This window comes from Miniopterus schreibersii, assembly GCF_964146895.1.
Source record: "Miniopterus schreibersii genome assembly, chromosome: 15".
Lineage (NCBI taxonomy): Eukaryota > Metazoa > Chordata > Mammalia > Chiroptera > Miniopteridae > Miniopterus > Miniopterus schreibersii.
Genome location: NC_138115.1, coordinates 43030342 through 43046541, shown reverse-complemented (window position 1 = coordinate 43046541; position 16200 = coordinate 43030342). Strand labels below are relative to the sequence as shown.

The following is a 16200-nucleotide window of genomic DNA, read 5'->3' as shown; positions in this document are numbered from 1 at the left end:
TCAGTTTTACAGCTTTCAATCAAAGGGAGGCGCTGACAATGTTGATCATCCTGTCCCCAGCATTCCTTCCTCAGAGGACAGTGCTAGGATGGGGGTGGAGGAGCTCTTTGATCCCCCGTGAAGAGAGGCCAAGTTCAGAGAGTGGACAAGGGCCCTACCACCACCACCACCACTCAACCCTGTGCAGAAAAACGCCACCCACAGAAAGCTCTGCCCAGGCTCAGAACCAACAGAAGAAAACCAAATGGGAGCTCTGCAGGGCAGAGGTGGCGTGAGTCAGACGCCCAGCCCAGCCCAGCCCAGCCCAGCCCAGCCCAGCCCAGCCCAGCCCAGGCCAGCCCAGCCCTGTGCCTGTGGTGGTCTCCTCGCATTTCCTCACTCACTGGGAAGGTCAACTGCAGCCAGGAGCTCTGGGGAGTTGAACAGCTGCTGGGTGCACCACCTCCAGGACTCGGGAATCCTGGGCCGGGGCATCCACTCACTGGTCCCCCTTACTTTGTAGTCCTGCCCTATGACCCTCTACCCCACTAACTTCAAAAGTCTCTCTGGAGGTCACCGTCAGCCCCTCTTTGTCTTACACTCTACATCCAATCTGTCGGTAAATCTAATTGGCCCTGCTTTGAAAACAAATCCACAATCGACCACTTAGCATCATTTCCATGACTATCACCCAGGTCAGGGCACTCCTCTGCTCAAACCTTCCAGGGGCTTCCACCTCATGTAGCAGAGAAGCCAAAGGCCTGACACAGCCAACAAGGCCCTCAGCCACCTGTCCTCTCCCCCATCCCCTATACTTACACCGCTCCAGCCTCTTCTTCCCTTCTTCCCCTGGCCCGCTCCTCTCCTTGGCCTCCTTGCTGTTCCCTGACCACAGCCTGTTCTCACTGTAAAGCACCGCACATGCTGTTCCCTCTGCCTGGAATGCTTTCCCTCGAGAGCTGCTTCCCTAAGGTCTCTGCTCTGCCGTCACCTTCTCGGTGAAGCCTTCCCCGACCACCCTGTTTAAAACTGCAGCCTCATCTCCAGGCTTCCTCAACTCCTTCCCTGCTTTATGTTTCTCCATAGCAATTATCACCCTTGATACCTTGCATATATTTACTCTTGTTTATTTGTTGCCTGTCTCTCCTTGGAGAACATAGGCTCCAAGAGCAGGAGTTTTCCTCCCACTCTTATCTTGTGCAGTATCTCCAGTGCCAGGTCAATGCCTAACACATAGTAGGTGCTCAATAAATATTTATTGAAAGAGCAAATGAAACTAGACTCCCTCTGCTTTCTTCCATTTCCAGCTCGGAGACTGATAATTGAGAATTGTCCTCAACTGGAATCAACAAGCCACTGTCAGACTCTGGAGATGCAAAAGTGTTGGGCAAAAGCCACATCTCTGTACTGTACACTGTTACCAACTTCTTTCTCAATGGGTGCCACGAACGGTGCAGGTCAGACTATGTGCAGACCATCACGGGAGGTGGGGAAGTTTAGCCTTCTTCCTCCAACAGCTTTCCTGGGTCAGGACATGGACATAAAAAAAGACTAAAATCTGGAAGAACAGAAAGGTCAAAGTAGGTTTTCACAATTACCATCTTTTAGGAGTATTTTTCGTATTAAAAAATAATATAGATTTTTCTGGGGGCAAAAATAGAAGACTGTCCTTCCAACCAAAGTGGTTGGAAGGTATGAACATGAAGAAGGCCGGTGTGAAGCTGGGGAAGACAGGTGTCAACACAGAGAAAGCAGGTGTGAAGCTGGGAGGCAGGTGTGGTCACGGGGAAGGCAGCCTCGCCCCGTGTTATATGTAGTGAGAGATGGGGCTTCCCTTTCACGTGTTATATGTAGTGAGAGATGGGGCTTCCCTTTCACTTTACGGAGTAAAGAGAAGGCTTTGAGGTATCAACAACTTGGGCTGTTGGGAAAAGGAAGACCAAGAATCTGTGTTTCCTGAACTTCGAGGGGACGTGTCCTTGGCTCCTGTGGACTAGCTGGTCTCCTCCAGCTCCAGGAGGTCATCCACGTATTCCACAACCTCTCCCTGCAAGAGACAACAGGACACCTCCGTTAAGTGGGCCACCTGGCTTTAAAGTGCGGTGAGCAGCGACCGTTTCCAAGAGGCCATTGCCAGCTGCCTGCTGGGGCCGTAGCAGCCTTTCTCCCAAGCCCTTGGGCCCAGAGGACCTGACTTCTCCCGCAGAGGGGACCTGGCTCCACTCCTTGTGAACTTGCAGTCCAGTGCTCTGCAGCCCCACTGTGGGCTGTGTGAAGTGGGCATCCAGCCGCCTCTGAGAGACCCTGTCAGCGCCTCTCCTCCTGTGCCTCCCTCCCCACACCCCTGCCCCCTCCCACTAGCAGTTACCCCACAGGAACACCTGCGATCTGTCCTTGTCTGCCTTGATCACCAGTCCATGGGCTTTTCAAGGACCAGGACCTGAGTTACTTTTCTGAATTTGTTTCCTCCTCTGTGACATGAGAGTGTTTTACAGAATCTTCATGATAAAAATACGCAACAAAGTAAGAATAGAAGGGGAGCTTCCTCAACCTGGCAAAGAGCACTGTGAGATCACGTTTCCTATGGATATAGTGGTAGTTCTTCTTTTTCCATCTGGATGTCTTTTATTTATTTTTCTTTGCTCATTGCGCTGGCTAAAACCTCTAGCACAATGTCAAATAGAAACGGACAGAGCAGACATCATTGTCTCGTTCCCAATCTTAGAAGGAAAGCATTGTTTCAGCATTTAGTATGTTGTTGGCTGTGTGTGTGTGTGTGTGTGTGTGTGTGTGTAATGTCCTTTGTCAGGTTGAGGAAGCTCCCAGTCTATTCCTACTTTGTTAGGTATTTTTATAACAAAGATTCAGTAAAGCTCTCTCATGTCACAGAGGAGGAAACAAATTCAGAAAGCTGGAGTGACTTGCAGGATTACAGTCTCAATATACAAAAGTCAACTGTATTTCTATATACTAGCAACAAACGATGGAAAAATAAAAATAAGAAAACAATTCCATTTAAATAGCATCAGGAATAACAAAATTTGCCCTGGCTGGGTAGCTAAGCTGGTTAGAGCTTCATCCTGATACACCAAGGTTGTAGGTTCGATCCCTGGTCAGAGCACATACAAGAATCAACGCAGAAATACATCAATAAGTGGAACAACAAAATGATGTTTCTTTCTCACTCTACAATCAATAAATTAAAAATTAAAAAAAGAACTCACCAATTTCCCCTAAAAAAGAGAAAGTTGGATGGCATTGCAGCCTGGGTTCCTAGAAAGCCGTCTTGCCCAGGCCAGGGCCTGACTCCCATTAAAACGCCCACAGACACTGCGCCTCTCAAGGGCCCCTTCTGTTTCTTATTTCAGGGATGACTCGCCTTGCAGTGATCTTAGCAGAGATGTGAGTAAGATTTTCTCTTAGCCAGACGTGTGTTAAACATGAAAACTTACCTCATCGTCATCTGTTATATTTTCCTTTGCAAAGTCATACAGCTCTTTCTGGAGAGTAGTCACGTTAAAGAACTGAACTGCCTCCTGTTCAGACACAGACAGAGGACAGTTTACAGGACCCGCCTTGTCATGTTAGAGCTGGGAGGTGGGAGGAACAGGGCCTGGGGTTTCTTTTGGGGATGATGAAAATATTTAAAATTAGGGAGTGGTCATGGTTGCCCAACTCTGTGAATATACTAGAACGGTGACTGGTGCCCTTTCAAAGCGTGAATTTTCCTGTCTTTAAATTATGTCCCAGTGAGTGAGAGTGTGTGTGTGTGTGAGTGAAAGAAGATGTATGAATGGCAAACCAAGACCACATACAGAAATCCCAATGAAAGTAGAAGTTAAGAACATGGTCATTTAGATCATTTTGGATGTCATATATAATCCATGGAGTTCCCTAACACACGTGAAGCTGTTTGTCCACTGTGGGAATTAAATGATGGTCCATCCATAAACGAGCCCACCATGAAGCTGTCAAAAATAACAACAAAGTAAGTGTATGAGTGGGACATAGAAAATATTCACAATGAACTGTTAGGGAGACAAAGAAAGCTGCAGAACAGTAATGTAAAATGTGAGCCCGTTCCTATAAAAATAAATAAATATGGGTTGTATAGCTGACTAGATGTACAGCTATAAGGCAGGGGGAAAACAGAAAGTAGGGAGCCGTGAGGGAATTTCACATTCTAAGTAAAAATGTTTCCGGAATGTTTGAAACCTGTAGAATTTTTACTGGTTTAAAAATCAGAATAAAGCAGTAAAATGTTAAAAGACAAGAAACAGAAAAAAAGTGAGTTTCCTTCCATTTCCAAAATAACCCCTTCTCTTCCGGTGCAAAGCGTCTCCCGAAAGTGAGAATGAAGCGGGGGAGGGGATCCGTGGTGCCCGGCACGCTGGCACCTACCGGTCTGGGCTGGAAATGCTCGTCCGACAGGCCCCACTTGTCCCTGTGGTACTGGTAATACACCAGGTTCTGCTGCATGACCTTGTCGTTGGGGTCAAAGAGCAGGTAGCTGACCGCACAGGGGGCTGCGTTCTTCAGGTCGCTCACTGGGGTCAGGGAGAAAGGGGAAGAGGCTGTCAACCACTCTCACCGCCCAGGGTGGTGCCTGAGCCCCTCCTGGCAGCCTCCTCCCGAAAGCCCGCAACCAGCCAGAATCAGCCCCGACTGGGACCTGCCCAGCCGGGGTCTCCCTGGCAGCCCTGAGCTTTGAAACATGTTAGTTCCTTGTCAGGCAGATGCCTATTCCACCCCAGGCTCTGGTGGTCTAAGCTGGTCTCGCATCCCTGGAACCGGAGAAGGCTGGGTCCCCAAGGCCTAGACTGTTGGGGGGCGCTGAGGGAGTTAGGGAGGGTGCGCCCAGCAAATGAGCTCCCCCACTGCGGTCCCCAAGGGCCTAGGTCCCGTTTGGATACCACCACAATCCCCAGACCCAAGCAGGCCCTCCTATAGCTAAACCCAACCTAGAAAAACCCAAAAGGATGGCGGCCTCTCTGGGCTGGAAGAGATCTGAAGTCACTGGTCTTTTCATCTCCGGGAAGTGAGGTTCCCTCCGGCCTCCCTTCGAGTTGCCCCACCTACGACAGCACCTTTACTAGCCTAGGAGTTTTGCAGAGGTTGGGATTTGCCTTTGGGGCAGAGGACATGGAGAAGCGATGAGACACCAGCCCCTGGGTATTTATTCTGGCAGATTCCACCCCAAATTTCAAGCCAGGAACACTGCCTTGGCTCAAGCTCTGGTTGACCAGCATAACCGAGGCGTGGACATGAGTAAATCATGCCACCCCGTGGCTGTTTCTGGTCATGACAAGTTTCTAACCAGGGTTTTTCGGGCCACGTATTCACAAGGCCCTGGGCTGGGAAAGGGTTCCAGTGTAATTAACAACACTTAGCCCTCAAGAAATGAGTGCGGTAGGTGTTCCAGAAGGAGTTCAAGTCAGGGCAGGCTTTAAGGAAGCCAATATCAAGATGTAAAATTTTGCTCTTACTGTGTACCTATAACCCCCAAAAGCAAAGATTTCCTGGGGAGCAGGAAAGAAAGCTGGAAGTTTTAGTTACCAGTGTTTCTAAGCCTTTGCCACAGTTCCTGATACACTGAGTAATTTTCAGAGCACGGGAGGGTTTCAGAGGGTCAGGGAGCTGCCAGAGGGTGGAATTGCCTGGAATACGTCTAAATCCCCCGTGTTCTGGCTTCGTGCACGCAGAACCAAGCCCTGCTCAGAGGCTAGACCCCAACCACTCTTCCCCATGTTTCCAAGTCCACCAGGGGGCCAGCTCAGTGAAGACCCAGCCCAGGTTCTCATGACAATGCAATAGAAACACTAGCTTATGTTTTCATCCAACTGGAAATATTTAAACTGTGAACCCAAGATGGGCAAAATATTGATAAAAGCTGAAGCTGGGTGATGGGCAGACTACAGTTCATTAGACCATCCTCTCTAAGGTGTTTTAAATTTTTCATAAGCCTTTTTTTTTTACGATCACACACATAATTGTTTATCATTCTTATTAAAACAGGCTCTTCCGAATGTGGGTGAATAAAAGCAATCAGTTAGCACCGGGTGGGGGGCTGGGGAGGGGAGAAGGGAACGGGTTGTTTGCTGCGATGTTTCTCCGCACAGCTCCCAGATGTTTGGTTTGCTGCAACAAGCCTGGACTACAAGCCTTTTTGAAAGAAAGCACTAGTGAGTCACTTATATTAAAGAGGCCTCGCCATGCGCAAAAACACTGCCTAGTAGGAAACTATCCCCTTAACACCGGAATGCAGTCAATAAATATTTGCTGGGGACCTACTGTGAGCTCAGTACTGTCTCATATGGAAGCGTGTTTGTAGATTATATAGAACATGACTTGTCCTCTGTGATAAATAATTCTCTACCAAACCACTGGTGCCAGGGTTACAGTGACACCTTTCCCTCTCGCATTCGTTTCCCTTTGGCCACTTGGAATGTTCTGACTGACACATTTCAGGCTAAGGGAGGGCCAACTGGAATGAAGCCCTAACAGTCAGAAAAGCAAGGCCCGTGGTGGGGAGGAAGGGAAATAGTGACGAAAAGAAGAAACGCTTATGTAGAGTTTGCTATGTACCAGTGTGTGAACACCCTCAGCATCCTATGTCTATCAACAGATTTGATCGTCACCTCAGTCTTATGAGGTTAATGCTATTATGTCTACTTTACAGATGAGCAAAGCGAAACACAGAGAAGTATGTGACAAAGCTAGAATTTGAACCCAGGCAGCTGGTTCCAGGGTCTGTGCCCTGAGTCACCACGCCACGCTGCCTTTTTGTGCAAAGCATGGCACTGGGGCTGATGCTGTGACCTTGACAAATTCTCTCAAAGCCCTAGGTAGGGTCATTACCTCTCTTGCACAGAGGGGGAAGCCGAGTCTTAGAAGGTTTAAGTCCCTTGCCCAAGATCCCCTAGAAGAGGCTTACTTACACTTATAGTAAGCAAACTGCAAATAATGATACATGGTAGCCACGAACTTCTCCACTGGGTAGCCTCCTATAACTGGGGTGAGGTTCTCTTCGCACTGTAGTTTGCATTCCAGGACTTCCACGTAATGATCTGAAAGAACACACACACTTTCAGAGCCGCGCGCTCATTACTTTCTTAATACTGCTTCTGCCCCACCTCCCAAAGGTAAAAAATAATCAGTGATGAAGGTAACACATTTACAACACTTATGATAAAGGACTAAAATCATTAATATGCAAAGTTTCTCAAAAATTAACAAGAAAAAGACGAATGCCCAAGGTAAAAATGGTCAATAAAACGTTAAGAGAGAAGAAATGATAAAAATGGCTAATAAACATTGTGAAAAGATGCTAAACCTCATTTATATTTAAGAAATGTATTCCCACCTAAGATCATCTAAACCGTTATACTGGCAACATTTTTAAAATACGACGACACACTCAGCGTTAGGGAGAGAATAGTGAGACTTACATTCTCATGTTTTGTTGGTAGAAATGAAACAAGAACAGATTTTTCAAACAGCAATTTGGCACCATTTATCGAAGGTTAAAAAAACACATAAGCACTATTTGTAACAGCAAACAAACTTGGAAACAACCTAAATGCCCATCCATAGGGTGATGATTAATAAATTATGGTGCATACAAACGAATCTATGCAGACTTTATAATAACACAGAAAGATACCGAAGGTCAAATTTCCCAGCCTCCTTTGCAGTTGCGCTGGGGCCGCATGACCAGCCGTGCCAATGAAATGTAAATAACAACGCTAATGCTACTTCTGGGCCTGGTCCCTCACAATGTCCCACAGGATCCTTGGCTACCTGCCTTTTCTCCCTTCACGCAAGTACAAGCAAAGGACTCCAGAATAACGGCACACGTCTCGTTGGGAGGACTGCGTGCGGGACAGGCGCTTTCGGACATTGCTGGTAGGAGTTCAAAATGGTAACAAAATACTGAATAATTTACAGAAACATTTACTCTTTGAGCAATCAATTCCCCTTAAGCTGACTTTGAAAACACACCTCCATAATTAGGAGAAAAAAAAGCCTAAAATTTCTCACTCTAGTATTATATGTAATAGCAAAAGATTGGTGCAAGCCAAATGTCCATCAGATAACCGAATACACTGTAGTATATTGCCCGCCCCCCAATCTCACGCCAATGACGTATTTGGTGGCAATTAAAAAGAATGACATAATCTCTGTGTATTCATCAGCAATAGCCTGGCCGCAGTGGCTCAGCTGGTTGGGTGTCGTCCTGGGCACCAAAAGGTTGCCGGTTCGATTCCCGGCCCGGGCATGTGCCTGGGTTTCGGGTTCGATCCCCAGTCCATAGGGGTTTGTTATAACTCTTCTCTCTAGTTTTTGTATATGTTTGAAATTTTCCACAATAAAAAGCTTTCGGTAAGAGAAAAAAAAAAGGTACTTTATGGAAAGATAGTCAAAAAAATGATGGGAAAAAACCCCCGGATTCAATAACTGCCAAACCACAAGATTTCTACGAACCGTTAACCGTGGAAGCACTTAAAGTGCGCGGTGACTCTCCAAGAGGCAGGCAGTGCCGAGCGCTTTCCCAGGCCTGTCTGCCCAGGGCACCCTTCCCACCAGGTGCGGCTGCAGGATCAGTGTTCCCAAAACCGACCTGGGAAACCTCTCCAGGTCCTTTTTCCCATTTTCTGGAGTGATGCTGCCCACTAGAGGTTGAAGAGAAACCCTGGGGAAATCGGGGCTGTCTCTGGGTGGTGGTTTACACTTTCTTTCTTCATTCTTTCCTGTGTTTTCTTTTCTTTCCCTGACAATGTTTTAATTAATTTATTTATTTTAATTTATCTTTATTGTTGAAAATATTACCAATGTCCCCTTCCCCCGTCTTGGCCCCCTCCACCCCACTTTCCTGTGTTTCCTAAACTTCCTATAATGAACATGCCTTGTTTCATAATCAGACAACTTTTCCCCCAAAAGTTACTTCAGTGACAGCTGCTCAGAGGCTCCTTATTCTCTTCCTTCTACCTTTACGTGTGCTGAAAAGTTTCCACTATTAGAGTAACGTGAGGCACGAGCTCCTGTGGCCCATTTTCATTTTCCAGCAGCCTGTGGGATCGGGATTGGGCAGGGCTGATGGGTCATCCTGCCCTGCAGGCTGTGCCCCAACGTCACACTCACTGCTCCTCCCCAAGCCCAGTCCAGTCTGACCCATGGAGGCGCCAAAGTTCCCCAGAGGCCACCGGCCGCCGTCCCATCTACGTCTAGGACCCAACCTCCACCAACCTGCTATGGAGAGATAGAAATCCTTGAAGTCCTTGATCTCCCTGGAGCCCTCGCAGGCGGCGAGACACTCGTAAAAGGCCTTGAAGAAGTCGGGAAGGGCCAGCTCCATGTCGGTGATGGACGTCCTCCAGTTCTCCCCGTTGTATGCCCGCACGGCTCGGATGAACAGGCTCTGGAAAGCAGGGAGACGCTAATGACACTCCCGCACGCGCCGGGAGGGGGCCTGTCCTCCTGGAGAAACCGGGCATCACAGGGCTCCGCTCTCACTAACTCTGAAGAAACCACGCTGACCCTTAACTAAGTAGGAAGCCAGTGAGTGACTCACTTCTGTCTAGTTTCTCTAGCATGTGTGCAATGGTATGCTTATTTCATTGCATTCAAAAAGTAGCGGGTGCTTAATAATAAAATCAAGGTCAAATCAAGGACAAAAGGGAAACTATAGTGAAAGAAATCAGAGCAGCCCTGCCCCCCCAGGGGTCAAGACAAAGGCAAAAGGGAACACTTTAGGGGAAAAGAAAATATTTTATATCATGATTATGGTGGTAGTTACAGGACTGTACATATTTGTCCAAACTCATAGAATTGTACATTTAAAATTTGTAATTAAAATTTTAATAAATTATATCCCAATGAAGCTCATCTTAAAAATTGCATCAAGGAAAAGACATAAGCTTGAGAGCAGGTGTTGAACATCTGTCCCCTAACAGTGCAGCACCAGTTACTGGGAAGGGCAACCATGTGCCAGACAGAGGAAACGTCAAGGAATTTCTGCTAATTGTGGACAGGATCGGGAAAAAGAGCAATAGTGAGGGCTAAGGAAGCAGCCTGGTTTCACGAGAAATAAGTAGAGATCTTGGCTATAAGCACAAACCTGCTAACCTGGAGAGGCCAGGATAGCCTCGGAGAATTCTCCCCTGGAAAACTAAAGGGCCCCAGGAAAGGGACTTCACACACTGTGTTTCAGGGTCATCGCTACTGAAAAAGTGAGTGGCGGGCTGGTCACTACAGGAAAGCCTGTAGTCAGAACTTGGGCTCTCCTGGCTCCCCGTGGGTACGTTCAACAACATATACCTCTGTTTTCAATCCTGCCCTACCCTTCATGGGTACCCATGCCCCCAGCGCCTGAGCTCAACAGGCCCAGGCAATAGTAAGTGCTCAGAGGGGTTAGGTTCTCCCTCCTCTCACTGTCCTCATTAGTTCGCATCAGAATTCCTCTTTGTAGATGCATAGATTTAAGTAGCTTCTCGCCTGTCCAGGCCATCCTCCTAGTCTCTCTACTTCCTTTCCGCCTTAATGCGTATATATGCTGTGTGTGTGCATGCGTGTGTGTGTGTTTAAAAATATACCTCCTAGTTTCATCAGAAATGGAAACTTAAATTTCTGTTTTCTGTGTTTTTGGTCATTTTTTGGTTGATTTCCAAGGCATGTCTTTATTCTACCATCGTAAAACTGAACAACCAAACGACCATATTTCTAGGGTGTAGCATTTTTCAAAAGGTGGCTTTAAAAGCATCATGGAATGTAGTCTCGTTCTTAAGTGGATCAAATGTGTGCTAAAAAGTCATGATAGTCTTGATATTCATCAAATGTCATCAAAGGTCACCACTGACCACCGTGTAAAACTCCACGTCTACCTCGTATGACTTGGTTTCCAAGTCTTTAATGTAGTCCTCAGCGTCGGGCAAGCTCTTGTAATAGGCCATGTTTTTCTTCATCATTTCATCATCAGGATGCTTCAGCAGAAAGGTGTGAGCAGCTGCGATGGCTTTCGGAAGGTTATTCGCCTAAAGTACAAAGGAGAAAGGGAAAAGCTACTCAGTGGATGGTGAGCAGTGATTTTTGCAAAACAAGAAAGACTGCTGGGTCCTTCCGTAACTTAGTGCTTCTACACAATGCTTCCAGCTGAGGGCCAGGGCCTTCCATGGCCCATCAAGACTTGGGACAAGGCAGGACACAGGGTCAGTGATTCGGACATGACATCATAACTACATAATATTTTCATAAAATTAATCCATATTTTCCTCACTTTTTCCCTTTTTCTCCACAATTAGGCAGTGACCACCCTCATGGAGGTAATTTCTGGTCAGAACGCAGAAATCACTCATGTGACAAAAGCCCTGTGCCCTGGAGAGAACTTGGCAAGTGTGAGAAGGAAACTCAGAGAGGGAGCTACGGGCAGAAGGTGGCTGGCCTGAGAGAAGAAGGGAGGAAGAGGGAATCCCCTAGGCTAGAAAAAAGTTCCCCCTGGTATCTGTGGGAGAAGCAAGCTCTGTGGCCCTGGGGTGCAGTGTGGCACCCGTGTGGGCAGAGCCCAGGAGGGCAGAAATCTTCAGAGAGGAATGATGTGTTGGGGGGGAGGGGGCTCAAGACGGCAGGAAGACAGGGATATGGACACCCCCCTGTATGGACATGTGACCAACAACCAGAGGGGCCCCCACATTGATGTCCTGACTCTGGCCTCCCCTGGAATCATGGCACAACCTGTTGGGAGAAGGGGAGGCCCCCATACCCATGCACAGAGTCTCCTCCAGCCAATCTGCAGGGACACTCGGAGGCAGGGATTAGGGAATTCGGTTTAGAAAGAGAAAATAGAGATATTTGGTACACTTGGATATCTGAGAATCAAAGGGTAGCACATATCTGTACGAAATTCCCTCAGAGTTGGAGCCAAGTCATTCAGAGACAATGGTGGTGGCCGCAATAGAGAAGTGGTGGGTGGTGGTGTTTGGAGAATGCCAGTCAGTGGCTGGTAGTGGGACTGCGCTGGAAAGAGTTGCACAGGAAGCTGGACAGCCCTGACTGGAAAAGGCCAGCCTGGCAGCTGGAAGGAAGGGAGGAGGTTTGAATGCAGCTCTTTTAAAGCATGTGCCAATGAAACTAGAGTCTCTCAGTCTCAGAAGAGCGCTTAGAAAGAGGGGCGCAGAGTGGGATTTTTAAGGCCTCTCTCTTAGGACTTGAGTTTACAAAATGCAACCCCTTCCTGAAAAGGGTGATTTATTTTATTCACTTTAGCTCAGGTTCTGCCAGTGAGAACCTGAAGCCGCATCTGGACAGCTAAACCTCAGACAGACCCCAGCCAGGTTTTGGAGAAGGTGGGTGAGAGACAGCCTCCTGCATGAGAGGACCCCAGCTACCTGCCCAACAAGCCACTCCTAACTCAGTGTTGGTGGCAGGGCTATTGGTCTGGCAAGAACAGAGTCCCTGTCCAGGCAAAGGGTGGCGCCTGCGAGGTGGCCAGCTCTCTCTGCTCAGAGGTCAAAGTCATTAAGGACTGGATAAAGCACTGGAGCTCACGTTTTCCTTGGCCTGTGGGAAAGATGAGCATTTCAAGGAGATGGCAGCCAGAGAAAACCCACAGCGAGTGACATGAACCTAAGGCAGGCTGGTGACATGAAATCTACAGTGGGCTTGAGGGCTACACATCAGGAGGGAGGCCCCTTCTCTGCAAGATCACACATCCACACCTCCTCACCTCTCTCTGACAGTCTGAACTCACCATCCCTCTCCATGTGTTCAGATCAGGCATTTGTCCTTAATCACTGAAACAGAGGCCTGCAAATCAGACGGCACAGGAGCACCTACCCAAATCCTGCCACAGCAGGCAGTGCCATCTATCTCCAGCCTTTAGGTGTCAGGTGGAATGTATGTGCCTGTCCCCAATTATTTTCTCTCTCCCCAGAAACAAAATTTGAAAATATAAACATCATTAAGAAAAAAACAAAAACATACAATATCACCACCTAAAATCACTTTCTGTGATTTTCAGCTGAAGTAATGAAGATTCATAATATTATTAATAAAATTCTTAATGTTTTTCTACCCTATAAGAGACCTCAAAATACTAAGACAGATGATATTTTACCGACTTTTAAGTAAGTGACTGTTACAAGATTGCTAAGGGGTTTTGAAGAGAAGCTATGAACTTCCTAACCTTTGAGGATGCCATGAAGGAGAAAACCCAGGCCTTAGGGTCACATTGAGCAAAATGTTCTTCCCTCCTCCCTACATCACATGATTCGTGTATATATTAAAGAAATCCGAGCTTTCACTATTCTCAAGTCTTAAAAATAAAGTGTTTCCCCCTTGAATATGTGATTCAGTTTTGGTTCTGCCAAAAGCTATACAAAGAAGAAAGAAAATTAAACAAGTCATTTTTAGCTTAAAAAAACTGCTGGTATGAGCCAGCCATCATTTTTCAGTGTCCTGGAAATTTATTAATCTTATCCCTGGTTCCATTTTAAAACTTTTTTTATTGCCAGGACAAATAGTCGCAAAACTGATATGCTATATAAAACTGTGCCCAACCATCAAATAACCCAGCCTTTCTTCTATTTGGGGTTTTGTGCTATTTTATTGCTCATATGAATGAAACACACTGGTGGCTGTTTCGGGGGAAACACGAAAAACAGATCTGGCAGGCCAAAGGCTCAAAGCAAAGTTACACAAAACAAAACACCCAGCTTCTACCTCCAGAGTCTGGCAAATGCCATGCCTCTGACTTTGCAGTCCTTAGAATAAATGCAAGGTACTGTTTTAAAAATCGTTTTCAAGTAGATCAAGCGGAGTCTGGGCCTGGAGAGGGAGGGCTCTCCTGGCAACACCCGGCGGAGACCTGCCAAGTTAAGGCCTCTTTACCCAGTAACGGGGACTTCAGCCCATTCTTAAAACTTGCGGGTCCGCAGAGTAAGGACTCCGAGGGCAGAGAACCGTAATTTGTGGCTATTTTCAGCCAGCAATCACAGGCGGAATCCACGCGGCCGCAGAAAGGAGGAAGACGCCCGCCTTCGGTCGGGTTGCAGGGGAGAGACGCGCAGCGCGGGCGCCGAGCTCCGCTCCTCCCGGCGGGGGTGGGGGGGGGTGCGGGGGTGCTCCCCACGAGCCCGCCCTCTCCTGGCCTCCATCCCCTCCCCTTAGAAGGCGCGAGGCAGCTCCTCGGGTCCCCTCCCGCTCGGTGACTGAAAGTCACCACTCACTTGAGAAAAAGGGATTTTAACGGCATGTGCCGAAAAGAGGAGCCTGTCTTCCCGGAACAGGCGCTGGATGCTCTATGCACGTATTCACTGCCGCCAGGGGCAGTATTTTCATCTCTAAGGTGAAGGAGGGGGGCAGGATTTGGAGGTGTCCTTTGCCAGGGCTGGGTTTGAAGACAGCCGGGTCCAGAAGGGGGCGGGGCCTGAGCCCGGGGGCGGGGCCTGAGTCGGGGTGGGCGGGGCCTGAGTCGGGGTGGGCGGGGCCGGGGCGGGGCGCACTTGCCTTGAAGTAGGCGAACTGCAGGAACTTGTACGGCTCGCGGCGCTGGAACTCGGCCAGCACCTCGCGGCTGGGCTGCGACTGGCGGAAGGCTGGCAGGCCCTGCTTGCAGCGCTTGAGGCAGTGCGCTCGGCGCAGCAGGCCTCCGAAGAGGCGCAGCTCGGGGTAGCGCGCGAGGCCGGCGGCGGGCTCGGGCTGCGGCGCCGCGCTGCAGTTGCGGTGGCAGAAGGCCTCGCTGTCGCGCAGCAGGCGGTGCAGCCGCAGGCTGATCTCCAGGTAGCCCACGCTTTCCGCCCAGTGCTCGCCGCTGTACTGGTCCAGGGCGTGCCGGTAGGCCGACTCGAGCGGCATCAGCTCGTCCCGCGGGAAGCTGCGGAAGCTGTAGCGCTCGTACTGGGCGCGCCCCGGGCGCAGCGCGCAGCCCGCGCACAGCAGCGCCAGCAGCGCCGCGGCCGCCCCGCGCCCCGGCCCCATCGCGCCGGGCGGAAGGAAGAAAGGAGAGGAGCTGGGAGGGAAGGAAGGAAGGAAGGACGGGGACGGCGCGCCGCGGCCGACGGAAGGCTCGGGAGGCGGGACGCGGCCTCCGGCCCGCCCCGTCCGCCCGCCCCTCCCCGCCCGGACGGAGGGTCCCGGGAGCTGCCCGCGTGGGGAGGGTGCCCTGCGAAGGGCGCGCTGCCCTCAGGTCCCTACTGCCCAGCCCGTGCTGGGGCTCCACGGGCTTGGGGTCGCGGCCTGCCAGCCAGACGCTGTCCTAATGGATCATCGATTAGCGCCACTTAAACTTCATAATCACTTAGAGGACTTTTAATCCACTTTTTCCCTGGGCCAGATGCAGTCCAGGGCCACGTATTGCATCTAGTGTCGCTTCTGGTGTGTTCTAATCTGGACCTTTCAGCTTTTCCTGTCGTGCCATTGACGTTTTTGAAGAACACAGTCCAAGACAACATCGAGATACCACCACACACCCATTACACTGGCCGAAATCCGGAACGCTGGCCACAGCAAATGCCCACGAGGTCATGGAGCAACAAGCGCTGACATGCATTGCTGCCGGGAATGCAAAATGGCAGGGCCACTGTGCTTACAGTTTGACAGTTTCTTACCAAACTGAACACACCCTTACTAAACCCAGCAATCGCACTTCTTGGCATTTACCAAAATTAGTTGAAAACCTACGTCCGCACAAAAACACGCACACAAATGTTGATAGCAGTTTTACTCACAATTGCCAAAACTTGGGAGCAATCAAAATGTCCTTTAGTAAGTGAGTGGATAAATAAACTGTGGAACATCCAGAGGCTGGAATAGTATCCAGTGCTAAAAAGAAATGGGCTATCGAGCTGTGAAAAGACACGGAGAGAAGCCAATCTGAAAAGGCTGCACCCTGTATGATTCTAACTATGTGACATTCTGGAAAAGGCAAAACTATAAAGACTGTAAAATCATTAGTGGTCGCCAGGTGTTGGACGGATGAATAGGCAGAGATAGAGGATTTTTAGGGCAGTGAAACTATTCTGTGTGAGACTATAATGGCAGATAAATATCATTATACGTTTGTCAAAAACTATAGAATGTACATCATCAAGAGGGAACCCTTATGTAAACTAGGGACTTGGGGTGGTTGTGACGTGTAGGTTAATCTTTGGTGTGGGATTCTGGTAGCGAGGGAGGCTGTGCCTACGTAGTGTCGGGGCATATGGGAAATCTCTATACCTTCTGCTCAGT

General features: G+C 48.9%; 1 protein-coding gene across 1 annotated transcript; it reads right to left on the bottom strand.

Annotated features, from left to right (window-relative positions):
• Positions 1-1090: 1090 nt before the first annotated feature.
• CRTAP (cartilage associated protein) lies at positions 1091-15031 on the bottom strand. The gene is made up of 7 exons (XM_081159561.1): positions 14479-15031; positions 10860-11009; positions 9226-9397; positions 6918-7046; positions 4381-4526; positions 3432-3515; positions 1091-2026 (listed from the first exon to the last, which is right to left on the bottom strand). The coding sequence occupies exons 1-7, from the start codon at positions 14947-14949 to the stop codon at positions 1973-1975; spliced, it is 1206 nt and encodes a 401-aa protein (XP_081015687.1). The 5' UTR covers positions 14950-15031; the 3' UTR covers positions 1091-1972.
• Between the last annotated feature and the right edge of the window lie 1169 nt (positions 15032-16200).

Excerpts from the sequence above, each read along its gene's own strand:
- CRTAP (XM_081159561.1), bottom strand. The coding sequence starts at position 14,949 with ATGGGGCCGGGGCGCGGGGCGGCCGCGGCGCTGCTGGCGCTGCTGTGC. Across the intron at positions 11,010-14,478 it reads TGCAGTTCGCCTACTTCAAG|GCGAATAACCTTCCGAAAGC; the intron begins GCAAGTGCGCCC and ends TTTGTACTTTAG. Across the intron at positions 2,027-3,431 it reads ATATAACAGATGACGATGAG|GGAGAGGTTGTGGAATACGT; the intron begins GTAAGTTTTCAT and ends TGTCTCTTGCAG.